Source organism: Schistosoma haematobium, chromosome ZW, assembly GCF_000699445.3.
Source record: "Schistosoma haematobium chromosome ZW, whole genome shotgun sequence".
Classification (NCBI taxonomy): Eukaryota; Metazoa; Platyhelminthes; class Trematoda; order Strigeidida; family Schistosomatidae; genus Schistosoma; species Schistosoma haematobium.
This window is the reverse complement of record NC_067195.1, coordinates 58,385,916-58,410,579: the sequence shown is the minus strand read 5'-3', so window position 1 is coordinate 58,410,579 and position 24,664 is coordinate 58,385,916. Positions and strand designations below refer to the sequence as shown.

At 40.3% G+C, this 24,664-nt stretch overlaps 1 protein-coding gene across 2 annotated transcripts in view; it reads right to left on the bottom strand.

Annotated features, from left to right (window-relative positions):
* UBXN4 (UBX domain-containing protein 4) overlaps positions 1-24,271 on the bottom strand; it is a 28,466-nt gene extending 4,195 nt beyond the window's left edge. The window contains exons 1-8 of one of the 2 annotated variants that reach the window (XM_051211883.1): positions 24,208-24,271; positions 23,837-24,105; positions 23,724-23,798; positions 20,820-21,002; positions 18,495-18,766; positions 10,228-10,449; positions 8,506-8,720; positions 1,065-1,177 (exon numbers count right to left, since the gene is read on the bottom strand). In XM_051211883.1, coding sequence (XP_051071996.1) covers positions 1,065-1,177; positions 8,506-8,720; positions 10,228-10,449; positions 18,495-18,766; positions 20,820-21,002; positions 23,724-23,798; positions 23,837-23,918 — 1,162 coding nt within the window. In that variant the 5' untranslated portion in view covers positions 23,919-24,105; positions 24,208-24,271. Of the gene's footprint in view, positions 1-1,064; positions 1,178-8,505; positions 18,767-20,819; positions 21,003-23,222; positions 23,306-23,348; positions 23,799-23,836; positions 24,106-24,207 lie in introns of both variants that reach the window. The other variant, XM_051211882.1, reaches the window with a different exon arrangement.
* Positions 24,272-24,664: the final 393 nt, after the last annotated feature.

Below are 24,664 nucleotides of genomic sequence, written 5' to 3'. Positions count from 1 at the left end.
TTTAGGCTTTTCATTTATTGGTAATGAACTAATTCTATTTACTGCTGATGACAACTGGATATTTGTAACACTTACTTAAAACCCGTCCTAGTGATGTTGCTGAGAATGATAATAAAAGCTTCGTAACTACATAATTCATCTGAAAATACCCAAAATCATTAAAATCACTCAGTATATTTTGTAAATTAAAGTTAATTAATTAGAAATAAAGATTTTATTTTAACAGTTGAATTCACAAGTTGGTCTAAGCTAGATTACCACAGAAAACCTGGAAGTACTGAACAGACGTTTCGTCCTAGTACGAAACTCCTCAGCAGGGCGCATCCACAATTCATACGCAAGACTCAAACTCAGGATCTTCAGTCTCGCACGCAAACACTTGAGTCGGCATCCGACGGTGTTCAAGTTCAACTCCAAACAGTACATGATCTTGTGCAACTCTTCATCCATTATCTGAAGTGGACAACTGTCTCACACCCGATACGGATTGGACTCCATTGGTCATTGCTTCTCACTAGAACTCCAGGAAATCCATCTAGTGAGCACATGATTACTATCAGTATAGGGATTTGTGGAGATCGTAGTATTTTTTACAGTTGAGTCCCGAGTGCGGGATCGTAAGTGAGCACTAATGAGGAGTCCCATACCATGAAGAAATGGCCTTTTAGTGTTTCTAGGTTTTTAATGGTGGTCTAGCTTAGATCGACTCGGGAATTCAACTGTTAAAATGCTACAATCTTCACAAATCACCATACTAATAAAAAGTTTATTGTTATCATATTATCCGAATGTGTTTAATTTCCAAATATTAAATGGTTATCTAATAGGGAAATAGAAATTTACTATTACAATTATTCTTATCCGAACACCAAACAATACCTTCGGAAGCAAAGTTAGCTCCAATGAATTTTATGTAAATTATGAGATTAATTAGACAAATTGTACAATACTAGTAATGAACTTATTCATTGTGAATTGGATATCACGACATAAAAATAAATAGTAAATGAGAAAGTAAAGTATGAAAATTTTTAGAAACTGTGTAATATGAACAATAAACTAACCATTTGAACGCGTGATAGCTTGATTAGATTTGTTTAATACAAGAAACAATGCAGCTGATGGATAATAACCAAGTTCTCTTAATGACTGAGATTCGTCTTCTGGTCCCAAGATCCTATATGGAAAGTACCAAAAAATCGTAACATTATTAAAGTAAAAAATATGGGATCGATATTTTTTAAGAGTACACAGTAGTAAGATATACCTAACATAATATTTAGGGATATACTTTGAAACTAATTTCAACATTTTTAAGATAATATTTGTGTGTAGCCATATTATCACACCGTATAACAAATCAAGATATACTATTAATTTTTTATGCATAAATTAAAAAGTACTACCAACTAGCGGTTTATGAAAACCTCGGAAGAGGACACGTTTATGAGCCGATTAAGGACTGATAAGTTTCCTGTTACTATACAATGAAGATGACGTAGTGTGAAAATAGAGCAACAGAGAATGTTTACTCTATTCGATGCAGATCTTAGTCGAAGCATGAATTAACTAGAAATAGTCCATTTTCTTCTGTTAGAAGTTAGTGCGAAATCATGTCACTTTTGACCCATTAAATGATGAGGGTGAATTGCCTAAGAATTCTGTTGCTTTCTGATAATTCATCGACTTTTCAAGGAGTCTATAAGTAAATTTTGTGAAAAGTCATCGATAGAAGCTTTTACGATACGATAAAAGATTCGAACATACACTGATCTTTATTCAAACGAATGAAAATTTACTGTGAAAGAAGTTTATTTCAAGATGACAAAAACCTATTATCATTTTTTAAATACCTATGTTGAACAGAACTACCAAAATACATTGTCTTCATTCATCATCTAGTCAGTGACATTCTTGATTTTGATGATCATTCATGATCGCCAACTCCGCCTGGAGTCCCTCCGGGGGCTACTGCCGGTCTCAAGCCCGGATAAAGGAGGAGGGTTGGGCATGGGGTTAGCGTCCCCATCCCGTAGAAAACTAACTCGCTAAGAAAACGCTAACCAGAAAAAATTATTTAAACCTTTTAAACTCTGCCCTGGGAGTCAGGTCTTCTTTTAGAAGAACTATGACGCCTCATGAAGAAAGCCGAATTCCTTCGGAAGTTACGAGGCCGATGCCCCTTCTGACAACCAGAGCGACCATTTATTTAGGTAAATGGAATGTTCGTACAATGTGGGACACTGGGAGTGTCTTCCAAATTGCTGCAGAAATGAGGAGATACAACCTAGAGGTACTTGGGATCAGTGAAACACATTGGACACAAGTTGGACAACAACGACTGACTACAGGAGAGCTCCTGTTATACTCCGGCCATGAAGAAGAAAATGCACCACATACACAAGGAGTTGCATTGATGCTGTCCAAACAAGCGCAAAATGCACTTATAGGATGGGAATCTCATGGACCAAGAATCATCAAAGCGTCGTTTAAAACAAAGAAAGAGGGCATTACAATGAACGTCATCCAATGCTATGCGCCTACCAACGACTACAATGAAGACGCTAAAGATCAATTCTACAATAGGCTGCAGTCAATCACCGAGAAGTGCCCAACAAAGGACCTGACCATTCTGATGGGAGATTTCAATGCCAAGGTTGGAATGGACAACACTGGACATGAAGACATCATGGGACGACAAGGACTGGGAGAAAGAAATGAAAATGGTGAGAGATTCGCAAATCTATGTGCCTTCAATAAGCTGGTCATAGGCGGCATCATATTTCCACATAAACGCATACACAAAACCACATAGACTTCACCGGATCACTCTACACAAAACCAAATCGACCATATTTGCATCAACAAAACGTTCAGGAGGACTATAGAGGACGTGAGAACCAAGAGAGGAGTTGATATAGCTTCAGATCATCACTTGTTGGTCGCCAAAATGAAATTGAAACTCAAGAAACACTGGACAACGGGGCGGACAATATCACAAAAGTTCAATACGGCCTTTCTTCAGGATACTAACAAACTCAACAAATTCAAGATAGACCTCAGCAACAAGTTCCAGGCCTTTCATGATCTACTCAATGGAGAAGGAACTACTGTGGAGAGCAATTGGAAGGGGATCAAAGAGGCAATCACTTCAACATGTCGTGAGGTCCTGGGCCACAAGAAGCACCATCACAAGGAATGGATCACTGTTGATACACTGGATAAGATTCAAGAAAGGAGGAACAAGAAAGCAGCAATCAATACCGGTCGAACAAGAGCAGAAAAAGCCAGGGCACAAGCTGAATACACAGAAGTTGACAAACAAGTGAAGAAGAGCATCAGAACCGACAAACATAAATATGTGGAAGATTTAGCAACGGCGGCGGAAAATGCTGCAAGAGAAGGAAACATGAGACAATTGTATGACACGACAAAGAAACTCTCTGGAAATCGCCGAAAACCTGAACGACCAGTGAAAAGCAAAGAAGGCGAGGTAATCACCAACATTGAAGAGCAACAAAACAGGTGGGTAGAACACTTCAAGGAACTCTTGAATCGACCAGCCCCACTGAACCCACCCAACATCGAAGCAGCACCCACGGACTTCCCAATCAATGTTGGCCCACCTACAATTGAAGAAATCAACATGGCCATCAGACAAATGAAGAGTGGCAAAGCAGCAGGACCGGACAACATCCCAGCAGAGGTACTAAAAGCAGACGTAGCAGCAACTGCAAGGATACTCCACAATCTCTTCAATAAGATTTGGGATGAGGAACAAGTACCAAAAGGCTGGAAAGAAGGACTTCTGATCAAAATACCGAAGAAAGGCGATCTCAGCAAGTGTGATAACTACAGGGGCATCACTCTTCTCTCAATACCGAAAAAAGTCTTCAACAGGGTATTGTTAAACAGGATGAAGGACTGCGTAGACGCCCAACTTCGTGACCAACAGGCAGGATTCCGTAAGGATAGATCGTTTACAGACCAAATCGCAACTCTACGGATCATTGTGGAACAATCAATTGAATGGAATTCATCACTCTACATCAACTTCATTGACTACGAAAAGGCATTTGATAGCGTGGACAGAACAACACTATGGAAACTTCTTCGACACTACGGCGTGCCTCAGAAGATAGTCAATATAATACAGAATTCCTATGATGGATTAAACTGCAAAATCGTGCATGGGAGACAATTGACAGACTCGTTCGAGGTAAAGACCGGTGTTAGGCAAGGTTGCTTACTCTCACCCTTTCTCTTTCTCCTGGTGATCGACTGGATCATGAAGACGTCAACGTCTGAAGGGAAGCACGGGATACAATGGACATCTAGGATGCAATTGGACGATCTAGACTTCGCAGACGATCTGGCCCTTCTATCCCAAACGCAACAACAAATGCAGGAGAAGACGAACAGTGTGGCAGCAGCCTCAGCAGCAATAGGTCTCAATATACACAAAGGGAAAAGCAGGATTCTCCGATACAATACAGCATGCACCAATCCAATCACAATTGACGGAGAATATATGGAAGATGTAAAAACCTTTACATATTTGGGCAGCATCATTGATGAACAGGGTAGATCTGATGCAGATGTGAAGGCCCAGATCGGTAAAGCAAGAGCAGCATATTTACAACTGAAGAACATCTGGAACTCAAAGCAACTGTAAACCAACACCAAGGTCAGGATTTTCAATACAAATGTCAAGACAGTTCTACTGTTTACTGGGGCAGAAACCTGGAGAACTACGAAAGCCATCATCCAGAAAATACAGGTGTTTATTTAACAATTGTCTACGCAAAATACTTCAGATCCATTGGCCGGACACTATTAGCAACAACCTACTGTGGGAGAGAACAAACCAGATCCCAGCGGAGGAAGAAATCAGGAAGAAGCGCTGGAAGTTGATAGGACACATATTGAGGAAAGCACCCAACTGCGTCACAAGACAAGCCCTCACATGGAATCCTGAAGGCCAAAGGAGAAGAGGAAGACCAAAGAACACATTACGACGGGAAATGGAAATAGACATGAGAAAAATGAACAAGAATTGGATGGAACTAGAAAAGAAGGCCCAGGACAGAGTGGGTTGGAGAATGCTGGTCAGCGGCCTATGCTCCATTGGGAGTAACAGGCGTAAGTAAGTAAGTAAGTTATGATCGCCAACATGGGACATAAAAATCTAAAGGTCGCTAAAGTGCAGTAGTATTAATGTGGTTGTACCAATTCTAATTTTGAAACAAAACAATATTTCAAAGGAAAGTAGTCGCAAAATATTATTGTGTATGCTACTTATATTGACAGATATAAGTAACATACAGCACCAATAAGAAATGAAATGCCTGGCATCAGAAGATTGCAATGAAAAGAACAGGAAGAAAATCTGAGAGCAATCGAAATAACAACAGAATTAGAGGAGTAATGAGGTATGTAAAGGACAACGCCAAGATGTGCAAATGATGTATTTAATGTCTGGTTTTCACATTTAACTAGGCCACTGTGGTTTTGCGTTAAACAATGAATTGGTTATCCCCATCAAGTCTTTATTCACTAAATTATGACAGCGAAAAAGCTAAAGTAAAACATTTTCGGAGTGTTCACTCTTACCCAGTTAGAGTCACGCATTTTCACGAAGTAGACATTGAGAAAATTATCCAGGCCATAGTGCTAGTCCTCTCTTATATAAGCAATAAACGAAAGCACTTCTGTATATTTCCGACAGGATTTGTATGAAAACGCCTATTTATTTTTTTTAAGATTTATTAAGCATGTGGTCTAGGATTTCATATTTTCCATTCTGTCAACCCGATTTTAAGTGGATTGTTAAAGAGGAACACAATTCAGAGGTAATAAACATCTAGAAAAGAAGTATTAACGTGTGGATACGGGTTATACAAAATGGCTTTGTGGCTTCGCAAAACGTCCCGCATATAAGCACTGGGTTTTTCTGGTCCCTTACAACTCATTGAAGCCCGTCGGTCTACTCCGAGTGACCGTGAGTTTGACCATAAACGAAGCATGTTACGTAATGAAATTGGGCAAAGCTTGCGTAAGGACCGAGAAGCCTGGTGGTCGAAGCGTGCTTATGAGCTGGAAGCAGCAGCTGCATCTGGTAATTACCGGGAGCTCTTCCAACTCATCCGAGCCACTGGCAGCAAGAAGTCTGGTGTGAGCGAAACAATCTGCGAGGATGACGGTACACCAATCACTAACATCCATCGACGTCTTGGACGATGGGCAGAATTTTTCGAAGGGAAGTTCAACTGGCCTGCTGCTCCGGCAACATCGGTCAGATTGTCCTGCCCTCTATGGCCGGTGACGACTGATCCACAAAACGAGGCGGAAGTCCGCAAGGAACAAATCACCTGGCCCAGATGACTTACCTCCGACCCTTTTTAAAGATGGTGGTGACTTTCTGACTAGGGAATTGACGACGCTGTTTACAAAGGTTTGGGAGCTAGAGAGTGTACCAACGTCATGGAATGAGTCGATAGTTGTCCCTATCTTTAAAAAGGGTTCGCGTCGTTCCTGTAACAACTATCGGGGGATAAGTCTACTTCCGATTGCGTCTAAGCTATTGGCTCCCGTCATTCTTCGTAGGTTGTTCAAAACCCGAGAAAGATTGACTCGTGAGGAGCAGGCTGGGTTTCGTTCTGGTGGAGGATGTATTGATCAGATCTTCACCCTCCGCCAAATGTTAGAACACCGCCATACTTATCAAAGGCCAACAATCGTAGTGTTTCTTGACATCAGGGCTGCCTTCGATTCGTTGGATAGGACTGTTCTCTAGGATTGTCTATTGAAGAAGGGTGTGCCTGAGAATTTTATTAACATCTTAAAGGCCATACAACCACCCCTCTCCACTGTTCCATTCAAGCAGGGTTGCCCATTCTCACCATTTCTCCTCAACTTTGCTATCAACGACGTTCTGGAAACAGCTCTGATGGATGTAAGTAATCGGGGTGTGAATCTGTTGCCTGCAAAAATACTTCTCGACCTTGAGTATGTGGATGATATTGTCTTACCGTGCGATAATACACAAGAAATGCAATCCGCACTTAATCAGTTGGCAATCAGTGTCCGTAGGTATGGTATGTGCTTCGCACCTTCCAAGTGCAAAGTACTTTTATAAGATTGGCAGGACCCTGATCCTACACTCACCATGTGTAGTGAGCAAATAGTAATCGAGAAGTTCGTGTATCTAGGTAGCTGCATAAGTGCTGGTGGTGGCGTGAGTGATGAGATCAATGCACGTATAGTGAAAGCCAGAGCGGCTTATGCCAATCTGTGTCATCTTTGGCGCCTTCGTGATGTTAGTCTGGCTGTAAAAGGTCGGATCTATAACGCGTCGGTGAGAGCAGTTTTGCTCTATGCTTGTGAAACCTGGCCTCTCCGAGTTGAGGACGTTAGACGACTCTCTGTGTTCGATCATCGTTGCCTCCGAAGGATGGCTGACATCCAGTGGCAACACCATGTCAGTAATGCAGAGGTTCCGCATCGTGTGTTCGGGCACAGAGACGATAATGCAATTGGTGTCACCATCTTGAAACATCGACTTCGGTGGCTTGGACATGTTCTACGAATGTCGTCCCAGAGAATTCCACGTCGTGCATTATTTGCCGACCCTGGGACTGGTTGGAAAAAGTGGAGAGGTGGTCAGTGTATGACATGGTGTTGCGGTATGAAAGAAGGCTGCAAAGGACTGGCTTCTGTTGGTCCCTCACGACCATCTCGTTGGGGTCCTAGAGATGGTGCGACACAGTGGCTAGAGATGCTATCAGATATGGCTCAGAATAGAAGCCAGTGGCGATCCTGTTGTAAACTTCTTTTCCTTTCTTCATAAAAAAAACGTAACTTATTTAAGTGGAAGAAGTCTCTGTGGCTGTACTTTTGCTAATTGAACTGTCTCTCGGATTGTTGTTATTTCATTATCATACACTAATTTCTGTTCATTGTTACACTGCTTTTTTTTCTTATACGCACGTTACATTCTTTATATCTTTACGTTGGGATATTCAGGAAAATATCTCAAAAATTATTCTATCAAGTCTAATGCTATTCTTGGACTTGGAGATGATATTATTTTCTTATTGGTCAGTATTTATTTCACGTGTCATTTTCCTACTAGTCAATATTGTACAATGTTATTTTCTGTTTTATGGTACGATGTGGTCTGCTTGATTAGTATATAAACAGTGTGTTTGAAATATAATGATTCATATATCCGAGGTTGAGACTTGTGTTCTGGACTCAACTGGCTGGGCTAGACAGGGAAGCGGGACCAATCAGAACCCTAGGCCGTTCTACGTGTTTGCACGCCTTTGGTCCGATCAATAATTCGCTGTCCTCTAATCTGCCGTCACAGTTATAGAACTTTACATCCTCATTATGGTATGACGCATAAGTATCTGGTGCCCCTTTGTACCAATATTCATGTGTTCAAATAAATAAATATACAAAGTAGTCAAACTGACATCAGCACGACACACTGAGGGTTACCTTTTAGGATATAACTGCAGAAACCGAAATCCTTGCAAGACTAAATTTTTAAAGTTATTACGGTCAGTTTCACTTAAAACTTGAGAGTTATCCACCATTTGGAAATCACAGGACACCAACTCTTGAAGCCAATTTCGTACATCGTAAATAGTCGCCGTAGAGGGGAATCGATGAATTACACGACCACCTTCTGATGATTTTAACTGTAACCGAACCTACAGTAGGAAGTGGAACAAAACATTCAATATAAAATAGTCATCAAAGTTAGCTTCTCAGAATGATCTAAGCAGTTACGTAATTCATCGGCATGCAAAACTAGGGCTAAATTATCACTGTGATTACTCAGTATATTAACATGCAATATGTGACTGAGGAACAGAAACCCAGGAAAAGATAATCATTTCGTGGAAATTTCGTTTTCGTGAGCAATAAAGAATCAGTATAGGGGTTGTGGAGATCGTTAAGTTTTTGATTGAGATCATGAATCAATTGATGTCAGACCACCGTTGGGAACCTGGAAGCACTGGACGGCCGTTTCGTCCTAGTATGGGACTCTTCAGCAGTGCGCATCCACGATCCCGCTCCCTGCGAGATTCGAACCCAGGACCTATCGGTCTCGCGCCAGGCGCTTAACCAACTAGACCACTGAGCCGGCATCCAATGGTGTTAGTGTCTAACATCAACCAATCCACGAAATTGCGCGACCAACTTCCATTGTACTGGGGTAGATACCTGTCTCTACCCGACACGGATTAGCTCCACTGGTCACGGCTTCTCACTAAAACTCCGAGAATTCCCTCACGAAGCTAGTCACTAGTGAGCACATGTTAATTATCAGTATAGGGGTTGTGGAGATTGTCAAGTTTTTGATTGAGATCATGAATCAATTGATGTTAGACCACTGCTGAAGAGTCCCATACTAGGACGAAACGGCCGTCCAGTGCTTCCAGGTTTCCAACAGTGGTCTAACATCAATTGATTCATGATCTCAATCAAGAAATAAAGAAGTTTCATTGCTCTCGAGGAATCAATTTTGGAATATAAATTGTAAGTTGGCCATAGAACGTTTAAAAATTTATCTAAAGTTTGAGAAACTTACTGTCTCATTATTTCAGTCAACCAGTCGTAAGAACAACGTAAGACCTGGCACGAATCTGTGCATGTCCAAAATGTTACAGTATAAGTCATACAAGGGACAGAAAAATAGCGTTTTGTTATGTCATCAAAATAGAATGTCGAAAGTCTAACGGTTAGAGATTCCTACAAAACATAGGTCACTAACTTAATTCGATAAAATTTAATGAAGTGATGCTCAAAAGAGTAAAAGCGAATAGAGATCTATGATTGAAAAGACTTTTATTTACTGGATAACTGACTGACAAGCTAAAAAAATACTCTGAAATATATTTAAATAATATCACATAAGTCGGCTACTTTGCGTAATCCAGTAACCAAGTGTAGTTTCTAGTATTCAGATTAGAGTTGCGCTATTCACATGATGGTTAGTGATACAAATGGACTGTACAAACAGAATCAAGTGAGATAAGGTCCGGGTATGTAACTCAAGAGTTGAAATTCAACAAGCGTAACTATCCAGTTACACTGAATAATACGGAGAAAATGCAGGAGTTATAGTAATAACTGTGAAATGATTCAAACTTTCAATTAGGTTGAGGTACAAAACTCAAAAAATGTACACAACTAAACAAACACGATTTATACCTCATCTGAGTAAGATGAACTTTTAAGAAATTCTTGTGGAGGATGAACTGAATTACTAGATATTTTAGATTGCGAACCATACATTCGTGACCATCTTTCTTCCCTTGCTTTACGATCCTCTTCGATCTGTTGACGCAACTGTTCCAGTCGTCTGCGTGATTCCGCCTCGTCTTTACGACGTTCAGCTAGAATTTCATCAATTTCCTTTTGCTTTTGACGTTCCTAAAGCAAGAACAAAAACGTCCACAAACGAATAGCACTATACAGAATCTCATAAAGAAGATCTTACGTGATCTTTCATCAATGATGTCTTTGATTAAATCTCAAACGGTAGTGAGCCGTTGAATAAAATGTAGACGGAATTATACAAACCACAAGAAAATGAAACACTAAAGTGGGGATTTCATCATAACATATGAACAGTCAAACTGGTAATTGAAAGTAAATATGATTTCTATTTTTATGCATTTATTCTATGGGAGCCATGATACTGTTTAAGACAATTAGAAGAATCTGATGGATATTTGAATGGATTAACCATGAGCTTTCAATAGAGGGCATTTGTCATGAACCACTGAATGATTCCAAAAACTACTGAACCCAGAAACCCGGTGATCAGAGCGTGGAAACGAGCTGAAAGCAGCAGTTGTAGCTCCCGAAAGCTCTTTCAACTAATTAGAGCCACTCGTAGCATGAAGTCTAGTGAGTAAAACAATCTGTGAATCTGGTTGGACGTCCAGGAATAGTTTAGCTGGTTTGTTGCTGTAGTAACATCAACTACACCGTCTTGTTTTCTATGGCCGGTGACGACTGACCTACTAAACGGGGCGGAAGTCAATGAAAAACTGACTCCTGTGGTGCTATAAATCATCAGGCCCAGACAACTTACATCTCGCTCTTCTTAAGTATGGTGGCGAACTTTGGTGACGGAACTGACTGAACTGTTGGAAAGGTTTGGGAATTCAGTCAGTCAGCTACAACGTAGGACCAGGCACATATATGCATCGGTCCAAGTTGCCATACCTCATTAACACAACAAGATGGACACCGGATTCATAAAAGTAGTTAATTCAGAGGTGGTAATATATAAAAGAAAGATTGCAATAAGGATATAGTACAGGAAGAAAGAATTAGTTCGTAGAAAGAAAGATATGAAGTAATTTTAATCTCTTAGTTTAAGGGAAGATAGAGAGTGTATACACCGACGCCATTGTGATCGATTCTGAGCCATGTCACCAAGTCTCCAACCATTGGTTACGATAGTCACGCGGACCCCAACCAAGTAGTCTGCGTCTACCAACATGGCTCAGACTAGAAGTTAGTGACTTCAAGCACTGATGCCACGTTTTGGTTTGGCCGCCCCTAACTTTCTTCCAACCACCTCCAACACCGGTTAGCATTGCGCGTCGTGGTAATCGGTGTTCATGCATACGTAACATGTGGCCTAACCATCTCAGTCGATGAAGATTCACAACCTCATCAACTGATTTACCATCATCCCCTAATACCCTGCGTCTAACCTCACAATTACTTACCCGGTGATCCCAGAAGACGCCAGCAATATTTCTAAGGTATCTGTGGTCATATACTAGTAGCTTACGAGTATCTTCTACTATCAATGGCCATGTTTCGCTGCCGTAAATTAAAACAGAATGGACTGCCGCGCAGTATACTCGTCCTTTTGTTGATATACGGATATTTCGCCTTCGCCATAGGTGACGTAAGTTGGCAAAAGCCAAACGAGCTTTTCGAATCCGTGGTGAGATTTCATCAGACACCAAACCATTAGGGCTGATCAGACTTCCAAGATAAGTGAAGTTGTCAACGCGTTCGACTACTTCACTCTCTATCCTTAGTTCAGGTGTTGACGCAGACCAGTCCTGAAGCAACAACTTGCATTTAGAGCGAGAGAAGCGCATTCCAAACATTCTGGCATTGTTGCTCAGTGCTACCAGAAGACTCTGCATTTTATCAGCGTCTTCACCAAACAGGACTATGTCATCTGCGTATTCTAAGTCGATAAGTGGACCTCCTGGATGGAGATCAATACCCGAGAATTCAGTCGACGAGAATGTTATTTCCATCAATAGGTCTTTGATGAAGGTAAACAAAAATGGAGAAAGTGGACAACCTTGACGGACACCACTTGAGGTTGCAAAAGCAGATGACAGTTCGCCATAAGCTCTGAATCGACTAGCAGTGTTCGAGTAAAGAGCCTTCACAAGGTTTATGTACTTCCGAGGTACGCCTTTCAATGACAGACACTGCCACAGAATCTCGCGGTCTACCGAGTCAAATGCTGCTTTTAAGTCAAGAAAGACCACCACTGTCGGACGCCGATAAGTATGCCTATGTTCTAGAACCTGACGAATGGTGAATATGTGGTCGATGCAGCCACGACCAGGTCTGAAGCCAGCTTGATTCTCTCGTGTTTGCAGTTCACGAGTCTTAGTTAGGCGTCTGATGATTATCGAGGCTAGTATTTTAGATGCCATGTTAGTCAAACTAATCCCTTTATGGTTATCACAGGATGATTTCGACCCCTTCTTATATATTGGGACGATAAGTGATTGAGACCAGTCAGATGGGATTACGTCCAACTCTCAGATTTTAGCTAAAATATTAGTCAACCTAGTCCCTAAAATTGGACCACCATCCATAAAGACCTCTGGAGCCAGTCCATATGAACTAGCTGCCCTTCCTCGTTTTAGATTAACTATAGCCTTTTGAACTTCAGCAAGAGTTGGGGGAACTACTTCAATGTTCCATTCACACTGTCTGGGAATGGAGGGTAGTTGTAGAGTAGCTAAAGGCCAGTTGAACTGTCCTCTGAAATGTTCCGCCCATCGTTCTAAACGTCTGGACTGCGAGCAGATGAGAGTGTCGTCTTTTTCCGAAATAGTCTGACTTACATTTGACTTATTAATTCCAGTTTCTTTTACTAGTCTGTAGAGCTGTCTTGTGTTCCCTATAGCCGCCGCCTTTTCCATCTCTTTTGCTTTCGTTGACCACCACTGCTCACGGTCGTTCCTTAGACTATTGCTTAACCTAGATCTGATTTCTTTATGCTCTTCATCGTGTTCAGTGCCTGATGGGATGAGTTTACGAGGATCCATCAGTGCAATAGACCTTGAAGAAATCCATCGGTTCTTTGTAACCCTGGGGTTTAAATCACTGATAGATTTCACTGTTTCGCTGTTTCACTCACACCAGACTTCTTGCTGCCAGTGGCTCGGATGAGTTGGAAGAGCTCCCGGTAATTACCAGATGCAGCTGCTGCTTCCAGCTCATAAGCACGCTTCGACCACCAGGCTTCTCGGTCCTTACGCAAGCTTTGCCCAATTTCATTACGTAACATGCTTCGTTTATGGTCAAACTCACGGTCACTCGGAGTAGACCGACGGGCTTCAATGAGTTGTAAGGGACCAGAAAAACCCAGTGCTTATATGCGGGACGTTTCGCGAACCCACAGCTGACTGTACCCGCCATTTTCATGGCGTCATGCAATTGCAAGCAATGCTCATCCATACTTTTCGGTGGAATGGTAGCTAGCCTAGAAGCTAGCTCGGTTCGATATTTACTTGCAACAGAAGTTGCAACCAGCTTGCTAACATCAATCCGTTGGTGGCGGTCACTTCGTCGTCCACTGAAAAGTAAGGTAAGATTGGCGCAGACCAAGGCATGGTCAGAGTCCAGATAGGTACTCCAAAAGGAGCGGCAGTCTTGTACACAACCACGCCAGCGGTAGCTGATCGCAATGTGATCAATCTGAGTCCAGGCTTGAGATGCAGAGGGAGGACGCCAGGTGGCACATCGGCGATGACTGTGCCGAAAGTTAGTGCTAGCCAGAAACAGGTTGTAGTCTGTGCACAGTTGCAGTAGACGGTCCCCGTTATCTGTCCTGCGACTAACAAGTCCCCATCGGCCACCTAAACGACTCTCTTCTGTGCCTAGACGTCCGACCTGAGCATTCAAGTCTCCGGCTAGTACTACAATATCTATCGAACGCACTTTCTGGAGAAGAACAGATAACTGGTGGTAAAACCCATCCTTGATTGCATCCGGGCTGCAATCTGTCGGGGCATAGGCGGAGATGACGAAAAGACATCGTTTCTCACGCCGATTTCTTCTCACTTTGATGGAACTCTCTAATCTAACAGCACATAACCGACTGTTAATGGGGATCCAATCGACTAGTGCTGCCTCAGCTCTAGCGCTTAGTGCGACACTAACGCCAGCAAGACCAGACGAAGATGCCACAGGGTCCCCGGATAAGCGCACATAAAACAAGCTTTTCGAAGCGACAGATGGAGCGCGAATTTGTAGTACTTCACCAGAGTCTTGAATACGGGTCTCGGATAGACAACAAACATCGATATGAAGACTTTCCAAAGACATAGCCAGCCCTATCTGTTGTCCAACCTGCATAAGCGTGCGAACGTTGAAGGCAGCCAGTTTGAATGGTGCATGTGATTTCAGAAAAACTACTTCAGTACTCATATTCGATGGTAACATACAATTTTCAACCGGACAGTGACTCGAGAACGTTTAGATACAGTCGAATTTCCACCATAGACGAGCTGCTGTATAAGTCGAAAAAATAAGTATAGACAGAGTAGGAGTAAAAGAGGGTGAATAATGGCGTAGCAAATAATAATAATAATAATAATGCGAGTCACTTGATTGTTATTTGGAGCGAGAGGAATATTTTTCATAAGTAGATAGTTTATCATATAGGGTTCTAACCAAGGAAGCCTGTTGACCGATTTGATATAGGGTGCGTACGTTGAGGGCTCCAACGTATAGTTTGGAGCGAGGTTTCAGTAGATCTGGGACAGTGTTTCGCGCACTAGAATCGTTGGCTATGGTGACACTTGAGGAAGACGAAAGAGGAAGTTTAGAGTTGAAAGTCGATGTAGGATGAATAATAGGAATTGAAGAGGGAGGTTGATTATGAATACAATGGTCTTCAGTGCTGTTAGAAGTATGAGGGTGGTTATCACTTCCCGGTTACCCACACCGTGGAAGGGTTCTTCTGGAAGTACCTGAAAACGAAATTGGATTAGAGGTGGTCTTAGTGACCTGAGAACGTGACCGCAGTGCCCAACGGACAACTGCTTGAGGTCGGTCACACACGACCTTTTCATGGGTAATTTTTGTGTTAGCTCCGTACTTGTTGAGACCTTACCGCCGGAGATGGATATCCGTGGGATAAGGCGAGGTGTGCATTTTTCAGTGTCGACCTTTTCTAACCCCACCCCTCCTTGTGGGAAGGCAGCATCGCTGTCATACTGGTTGTCTGAAGGAAACACCTTACTGCTGTCACACCTCTGTACAGTCAGTAGTACGACTTCGCCTTCGGACCTTAAGTTTGTTGCTTTTAGTCTTACTGCTCTTCAACCGACCTGTCTGACATGGTAGGACCTTGAGGAACGGTTGTTCCAGCCAGTATAGCTCGGTTGCTTCATCACGATAGGCAAGCCCGACCACCACGTCGAGGTAGCGACAACGGTCGGGGTTTGGGAATTAAAAAGTATTCCAACAGTCTGCAATAAAGTGACCGTTATCCCTATCTTTAAAAAGGATTTACGTCATTTATGTAAAAACTATCAGGTGATACGTCTACTCCCAATTCCATTCAAACTATTGGTTTCCATCGTACTTCACAAACTACTCAAAATACGTGAAGGATCGACTCGCGAATAGTCTGGTTTTTGTTTTTGTCGTGGATGAATTTTTCATATCGTCATTTTTTACCGCATGTTAGACTGCCGTCATAATTATTGGAGCCCAACGATCGCTGTAGCTCTTGATATCTAAGCCGACTTTGAGTTGCTGGACAGGACTGTTCTATGAGGTTGTTTGTAGAAGAAAGTTGTGCCTGAGGAGTTTAATAACACCTTGAAGGCTCTGTGCACGAACAGATTAGGTAAAGTGTATACAACCACCTCTATGCATAGATTCATCCAAACAGTAGGGTTAGGTAGAGTTGCCCAATACCACCATTTACCTTCAATTTTACCATCAACGACATTATGGAAACAGATTAGATGGGAGCAAATCTTTTATCTGAGTAAATCCTTCTCGACCTTTAGTATGCGGACAATAATGCCTTACCATGCGATGATACTCAAGCCACACAAATCGCTATTAGTCAGTTAATAATCAATGTCCATAGGTATGGTATATACTTTGTTGATTCTAAATGCAAAAAACTTTTACAAGACCGCCAGAACTCAGTACCTTAACTCACTCTTGGTGGTAAGCAGTTAAAAGTAATCGAAACGTTCGTGTATTGGTAGAGTTGTGTGAGTCCTGGTGGTTGCGTGAGTGATGAGTTCGATTTAAGTGCAGTGAACCAGAGCGGTTTATGCCAATCTTCAAATCCTTTCATACAATCGTGATGTTGATCTCGTTAAAAAGTGTCGCGCATACAACGCATCGGTTGGAGAAGTTTTACTCTACACCTGTAAAACCCCACCTCTCCAAATTAAGCATGTTAAGCCACTCTCTCTGTTTTTCCTCATCTGTCTCCGAACGATTCCTGACATTCAATCGCAATACCATATTAATAGTGTGAAGGTTCGGCAAGGTGTGTTCGGCCACAGTGACGATAATTCAACTGGTGTCACCATCTTGAAACATCGACTTCGGTGGCTTGGACATGTACTACTAATGTCATCCCAACGAATCACACATTGTGCATTATTTGCCGACATTGGGACTGGTTGGTAAAAGCGGAGAGGTGGTCAGTTCATGGCATGGTGTCAGGGTATGGATAAAGTATGTACATGACTGGGACTTGTCAGTCCATTACGACTTCCCAGTTGGTGTCTGAGAGATAATGCAACCCAGTGAATTGAAACGTTATCAGACGTGGCTCAGGACAGAAGTCTATGGTAATCGTGTTGTAATTTTCCCTCACTTTTTTTTAAGTGACACAATCTTCCAACCAACATAGCTCGATTAACTCAGTACCACAGACAAGCCCTACCACCACGCCAAGGCAGCAGCTACGGTCGAGCCATATCTGATTAAACTGCTGAAGATACAAAGTCGAAGCTAGATGGATAATTTTCAATCGATAAGTGAGATCTGAGGGAACCGCTAGGCTCCAGTAATTGGAAAATCGAATAAAACTTAAAAGTTTCAAAGACTTCATTACTCAGAACAGTTCGTAATCTTTGTGACATGGACAAAAACTGATTCATGTGGAAAAACCATATTTACACTTTGTTATTTAAACATTTTATCTTTCAATTACAAATGTTATGAACTGAAATACTGAGGATTAGAACTATGTAGTTAGTGCGAATTCTGGATCACTTAGAGAAAACGCTCATTACTAACAGACAGCAACAAGAGAGCTGTTGACAGCGAGGTACTGAATACAGAATATGTTGAATTGACCTATAAAAGATGCTAGAGTGACGTGCATGAATTAATCATACTGGAAGTCGAAAAAACCTGATATGTCATTTATTTATTTATTATTCATTATGTAAACACATAAACAATGGTACAGGGGGCACCAAGTACATATGCGCCACACAATAACAATGAGACCAGTAGCAGTTATCACTGATTTACGTGAGGGCTGTGATACTGCCAGGGTGCCCAGACTAAAGATGGTTTTCCTAGGGGGGCAACACCCAGAGCCTTTGACCTAAAGGTCTGGTCCACAAGGCAGTGGAGTAACTTAAGGAGATGCAGTCCCATGGTAGCCAGTGACTAACAATAGGTTCATACTCCATTTGTTTCCTTAAGATCCTGGAGCCCATGTGCACCATTGGTTTAGAATCAGGGTTTTCCGACTCCTCTAGGTGGATCCTTCGGAACCGGTTAAAGCGCCGGACATTTGCTTGCCGTCTTCTAAATTCCGTAAATAACACCCCTGCCGCGAGAAGGCAGTGAATAGGACCTCCCTGGCAGTAGTTGTATGCAAGTGGCCATGTGAGAGCATTTCGAGAGGGAGCGCTGACTCTCACCACTCTCGGCCGTACCAGGGCATTAAAGAGCATGTCATTTATCCACCTTTGAGTGGGACTTAATGAAATAGATTGTAATTATCGATCACGATTTACGTCACGTAAATCTGAGTAATTAAAATATAAATTATCATTGCGGAAACAAACAAAAAGTGCATTTTTCATACTAAAAATAGTGACAGTTCTCCAGAAGCAGTAAGTTAAGTAAAGAATCATATGTCTAACATCTGTTCAGCAACTTAAAAACGACTAGTGTTATGATAAATCTAAATTTTTCACCTTAAACTCATTCATGGCTTTCCCTACTTCTCGGCGTTTAATCTCGGCTTCAACAGACTTTTTACTAATTTCCTCTTCTTTGCGTTGTATTTGAGTCTGAATTAGTTGATAAGCGCGTTCTATTCGTTCTTCCAAAGGTCGTTCACAACTTCTAATTTGAGTCTCCGACATAGATGACACTGATGGCTCTATCATATCTGATCTAAAAGCCTGTTCGGTGTCATCATGCAGCTCATTCTCGGATATATTGCTTGCAGTAGTTGAGTTCACGTCTGAAAATAGTTTGAGAAAATGAAGTGAGATATTAAAGGTTTAAAATTCAGTTATGTAAGAATGTGTGGACCTATACAAGTATATTTCTTGCTAGAAAAATAAATTGCTTAAAAGATATTATATCATGCCTAATGAAAATTTCAGTACTCCGTTTTGAATAGAAGAAAAAGTTCATCTTCAATATCATTTAAATCTTAGAAATATATTGGTCATTTGAATTTAATATTATAAATAAGCATTTGTAGACTGACAAGTAGTGTGGTTACAAACACATTTTCTAAGTGTTTCTGACAAAGAGTATAATCCAGTTGATTTTACTAGATAGTAGTAAAATAGAGCCTATTTAAAAAAGAAACTTCAGTTCTTATGACAAAAGTTTAGCCACCCACAGTTATCAGTCATATTACTATAGAGAATTTGATAAATGGACGAGGTTTGTAATTGTTAACTAATGAATAAAATGTCGATTGATAGATGAAATAGAATGATACGCTATCGCCATGATAGCCGCTCACGAGACTGAAGTATTAGTTCAAAACCCCGAATAAACTGATAACAAAAACAAGAGAATTAGCTAGAATAGGATTTGTTTAACAGACAGTAAAATACTCAGATACAAGTAATTAGTCGGAAAATTAACGTGGTTAAATTTCATAATTCATTGGAGGAAATCAGTTTGTTTAATCCCTAGCTCATCAGTGAATTAAGGCCCTATTCTTGCCTTTTACATTATCGATCTTAGGACAGAATGACTGATCTGTGTTGTTGTTCAAAAGATTAACGACCGCAAGAAAGATATAACCATCCCTAAGAAAGTAATTAATTTGCATAGACATCCATATAGGTTCAAGTTTACAACAGTTATCGGTTGTCATGAGTTACACTTTCGATATAACTAAGGCAAATATGTAGCAAAGTGTACTAGAAAGTTAACTCACCAGGTACTTGGGTATGAGTCACACTATAAGTGTGTAGAGTAATAAGGCTATCTGGTTGCCCAAATCGAAGTAAGAAGAGGGGGTTCGACCCAGGGACTTAGTGGATGAGACATGTGCATCAACCAGGCATGGATAAAAGTATTCTAGAAATATATTTGCAAAAGATTAAAATGTTTGTCTGCATTGACACGTTGTTTGTGTGCAGTGCTTTTACAGTTGACAATTTCACTAACAGCCATACCATTAAAACTACCTGTTTCTCTATACCAGTGGTCAATATTTTCAGCAATAGTTAACAAATGAAGTAAAGTGGAATATTTTGTTTTTGTCGAATACAGGGTACGTGATTCGAAAGCCCTCACTAAGAGCATGATTGTCAATCCGTCATATTTGCAACATAAACATAACAGTAAGTAATAATTGGGTCACTCTTACAATTGGCGGATTTCACTGACTGACTATCTGGTTGTGTGGAATACTGGTTTTCTTAACATAATTCTATCATTATCATTACAACCAATATTAATACAGTTCCCAGTCACGTGTCATCGCCCATGCAATTACTGTTCAAGTTGAAGTATAGGTAATAATTTATACTAGTTACTTAGGACGGAATGGTGAGCAGTTGCTGCCAGATATATTAATAATTTATCCTTTCAATCAATGATTGAGCAATATTTTCTAGAGTCTACAACCATAGGTTACAATTATCTAGTGAACTCCAACCTGGAAGTCTGAAACCCCTAAAGTAGCTCAAAGTGATAGTTAATTTTCAATAAAGTGATAACATATTTTTGTCCTGGATATCCTTGGCTATTTTACAGCCTACTCTAAGGCTAACTAAAATCGCAACAGGTGAGCAATGGGTGGGGAGTCTAGATAAATGCGTTTACATACAGCTTTACGGTTAATCCGTTTTTTACCCTATTTACATAGTTGGACACTTATCTTAAGTGAAAATATTGTGTTTGTTGAGTATCGAGTGGAGTCTACAAGATTACGTGTGGGATAATTACAAAACAAAGAAGTCTACTTAGCTAAGTTAAGAGTGACAAACGTTAAATTAAGCCAATATTAATTTGTAAAACAAATTGTTTGTTGCAAACTAACTTACTATTAACTGGTCCAAATCCTGACTTTTTTATCCAGTCCACTAAACTTTTACTCTCAATACGACCCAGCTTTATATCTATTACTTGCCCAGTGGAACCAATGAGGTAAATACAAGGAACAGTAAGGACTGCATAAACTGCTGAAAACTGAACAGCAGCATGAGAAGAAGCTTCTAACTGAAGGCCTGAAAAGTTATTAGTAAATCTATTTATTAGAGTTCGAAAACGTACAAGACTGACAAACAGCGACATAAATTGCACAATAATGAAAGACGAGATTTTTCAGTTGGGACAATTAAAGTTCATCAAAACCACAACTATCGTGTCCAAGCAAAAACCATGTTATTTTAATCTACGTGTAGGTGGATTGTTTCTAGTACTAAAATTACCAGCATTTAGGTACTAGTTATCTGAGTAAATAGGTGAATCCACTATGAGACAACTACAGGTGAAAAATATCTTTTGTTTTGCCTGGCTGTCAGGTAATATGAATAATGAATATATATGAGTGAATTACTGATGAATTATATCCCAATATTATTACAGAGAATTGATGTATAAACATTAAAAGCCGAACTTTAATCTCTAGTAAGTGGAACATTTATACCGTGGTAATAACCAACATAGTAACTAAAACGTGAGCCATTTCGATCCAGGAAATGCACTAAACTGAACTTCATTTCTGAGTTTCCATAAGTGGAACACAGAAATGAGAAACCGGATTGATGGTTAGAAGCAAATTATATGTTGGAGTGGTATTACAAGTCCATACATAGTTCAATCACCTAAGCTGACACACGTACATAGGTCCTATGCCTAAATACAGTAATCCTCTAAGACAGCTATAGTCACATATTAGCAAATTCTAATATTCTGGATTCTTCATGTCCCTTTTTTCTCCTTTCCAATTTATTTCATTGGATTATACTCCTTGAATAACATCTTCAAACCCTAATGTTTCCGATTACTGTTTATACTCTTACTACCTCTACCATTACGGGATTTGAACCGACAACTGAATCTCTGTGTCAATGTGGTATGGCAACTCAAACCGATGTACGTACGTACGAAGTCCCACGTTGTTACTGACTGACTGACTGAAAGAACACATTTCAACCTCCAGAGGTAATGTCCATACTCATGAGAAAATATAGGGAAATGATGAACAATAATCAGTGTTTGGTAGGCAGATGAGCATTACAGATGCACGACAAGTGGTAAGAACGAAGTAGTTTTTGTCCAGATTTTGTCAGTCACTAACAATTTAGTGTTGACCATGCCCCACTTCATGAGTGAAGTGGTCGATGTGCTTAACTACTTCACCCTACAGTTATACTAGATGCCAGCCCAGATCCAAAACGAGAAAATATATTGCATCTAAGTCTTGGGAGACGCATTACAAGCATTCTCGTAATATTATTCGAATAATTTGGAAAACTTCATATCTTAGCAGTCTTTACCAAGCAGAACTCATCCAAACCGTGTTGTAACTGCCTCTAAGACATGAATAAATAGAAAAATATTTCAAACAGCAAACCTATGGCAAACGCATTCTGGTGATAATCCCACTGAATATAATCTAAGTTAGTTTCCTTAATGAGCCCAGATGGATGGTGACCGTTTATGAACAGATGACTTCAATTTTATCACCCACTACTACTTTAAGTCACTAAAGGAACTGTTGGCCAGTCTGCTTTAGATATTTACTTCCTTCGGGACCAGATGGGATTTTCGATAATTTGGTGATTAAATTATGAGGATATACAGGATTTCTATTTTCAATTTGATTGTAGGTTTATCGCTTCCTTATTATAGAATGAATACATTTCACACTAAATGAGGAGCATTTTTAATACTTCAACAACCATGAAGTCAATTCGTTAACAGAAGTAAACTTAATCTTCTCATCTCTAAACGAAGTAACGAACACGACCGTGGTTTTCTGGCTTCGCTGTAGGTGTAGATGCACACCTGTATCAATAGAAAGGCAGTCACCAAGCAAATAGATCAAAGGAGTACAAGCCACTAACAGGTTGTTACTAAATATTACAAATAGCAACCAACTTTTACCGCAGCGTTGTTGTTAATGTCTAAACCGCAGTCCTTCATTTATTTACTTACGACACAAGACTTATGGTAAAAGGGAGGCAAGGTTGTCTGGAATGTAATCGTACTGCTTAAATACCTGTTGAACCATCTGATGATTCAAAGCTCGAGTATGCAGTACAGTTTAATGTTTATATACCCCTGAGCAGGTACCAGTAAGACCACTTCCTTCAATACATATTAAACTTAACATTATTTAGACAGACGGAAGACGCTTTCCATGTTGATACACACTGCATTGAGCATGCTAGGAACTTTACGGTTTTGGCACAGTCGATAAAACTCATACACTTTCTCACATTGATAAGTTTAACTAGAGTAGGAACGAACGCAGCAGGATAATGCGGATCCATTTGTTCCATAGTCTTCAGTTGCTTACAACCTAGAATTAATGGCATTGGTTTTAGAAACAAAAGTGAACACACTTTACGTCATAATATTAAAGATGCTTTTTCAGTATATATGCAGAGCATATTCATTGGAACAGAAAGAATTATTATTCGCATCTCCAACTATATTTCTCAAATATTGAGACAATCGGTATGCTTCCAACTCATCTATTTGAGGAAAGAGGATAAACTAACACAACTCCCTCATATATCCATCTAATAACAATTATATAGGTATTTTGGTGTATAAGAATCTATATGCTGCGAAACCGTTGTTTGATATAACTCGAAATGTTAGTTTACAATGTTAAAATAACGTTTACTTCAGCACATATACTGACACAGAATTAAATATGTTGTGAAAGAATAGGCTCCCAGTAAATTAAAATATACAGAATACTGATTACTCACACACAACATTACAACAAACTTCCCCAACCTGGTCGTCGAACTGGGTGGAGACAAAGCTAGAGTCCTCGTCAGTCCCTGAAAATAATATAAGTTTACTTATGCTTGTTACAGACCTTTAATAAAAACTAGTAGTAATTTGGACTCTTCTTTCACGGATTTAATTGCGTCCGAGACTTCGCCCTTGAACCACTCCATCCGATTTCGATAATCCGCCTATGACACATAGTAAGAATACGATGTCCAGGGTACAATAGAGAATCTAGAAGAAACCTCAAGCTTTAAACTTAACAGGATAGACATAACAAATTGTCGGTTCCTTAGAATATGCCTGAAGGTTGTATAGAAGAGCTCTTGGTCAAGGAGAAATATTGTTGTTTTGATCCTTTGAGGAATAAAAATGGGACAAAATATAAATTAATAGTGAATAGAAGAGGATAAAAGGGAAAAATGTAGAGTCATCTTTCTCGGTATCGTTAAAAATCACTTCAAAGGATCCAGCAGGAGATCCTGTCACTAGCTTTTCCAGGAGTGAGATCAGTAGTTTACAGGCTGTAACGCGCGCTATTTAAAAAGGACAGTGGTATTTTTCCTCGCTGAGTAAATTTCTTTGTTTTGATCGCTTATTACGTATCAAGACTACTGTTTTTCACTTTAATTGAATTTATCTCAGTTAAAGTATTCGACTAAAGTATCGTTTTTGCTGTTTTGTCGTTGGTACTCTTGAGTACCTCTTTTTCAACTGTATCTGTTAGTACTTTTGGTCCTAGCAATCTACAGCCCTTCACTTTTGGTCATTGATAAATTTTTTTTGTTCTGAGTATCATCACAGTTTAAAAAAGAACCCCTCCTAAATGACCGGACAGTGTAAAAAAAGCAGTTGTCAACGTCCGGGTTGTCGTTATCCTGTTGAAAGCGGCATGCAGTGCGGCGAGTGCAAAGGC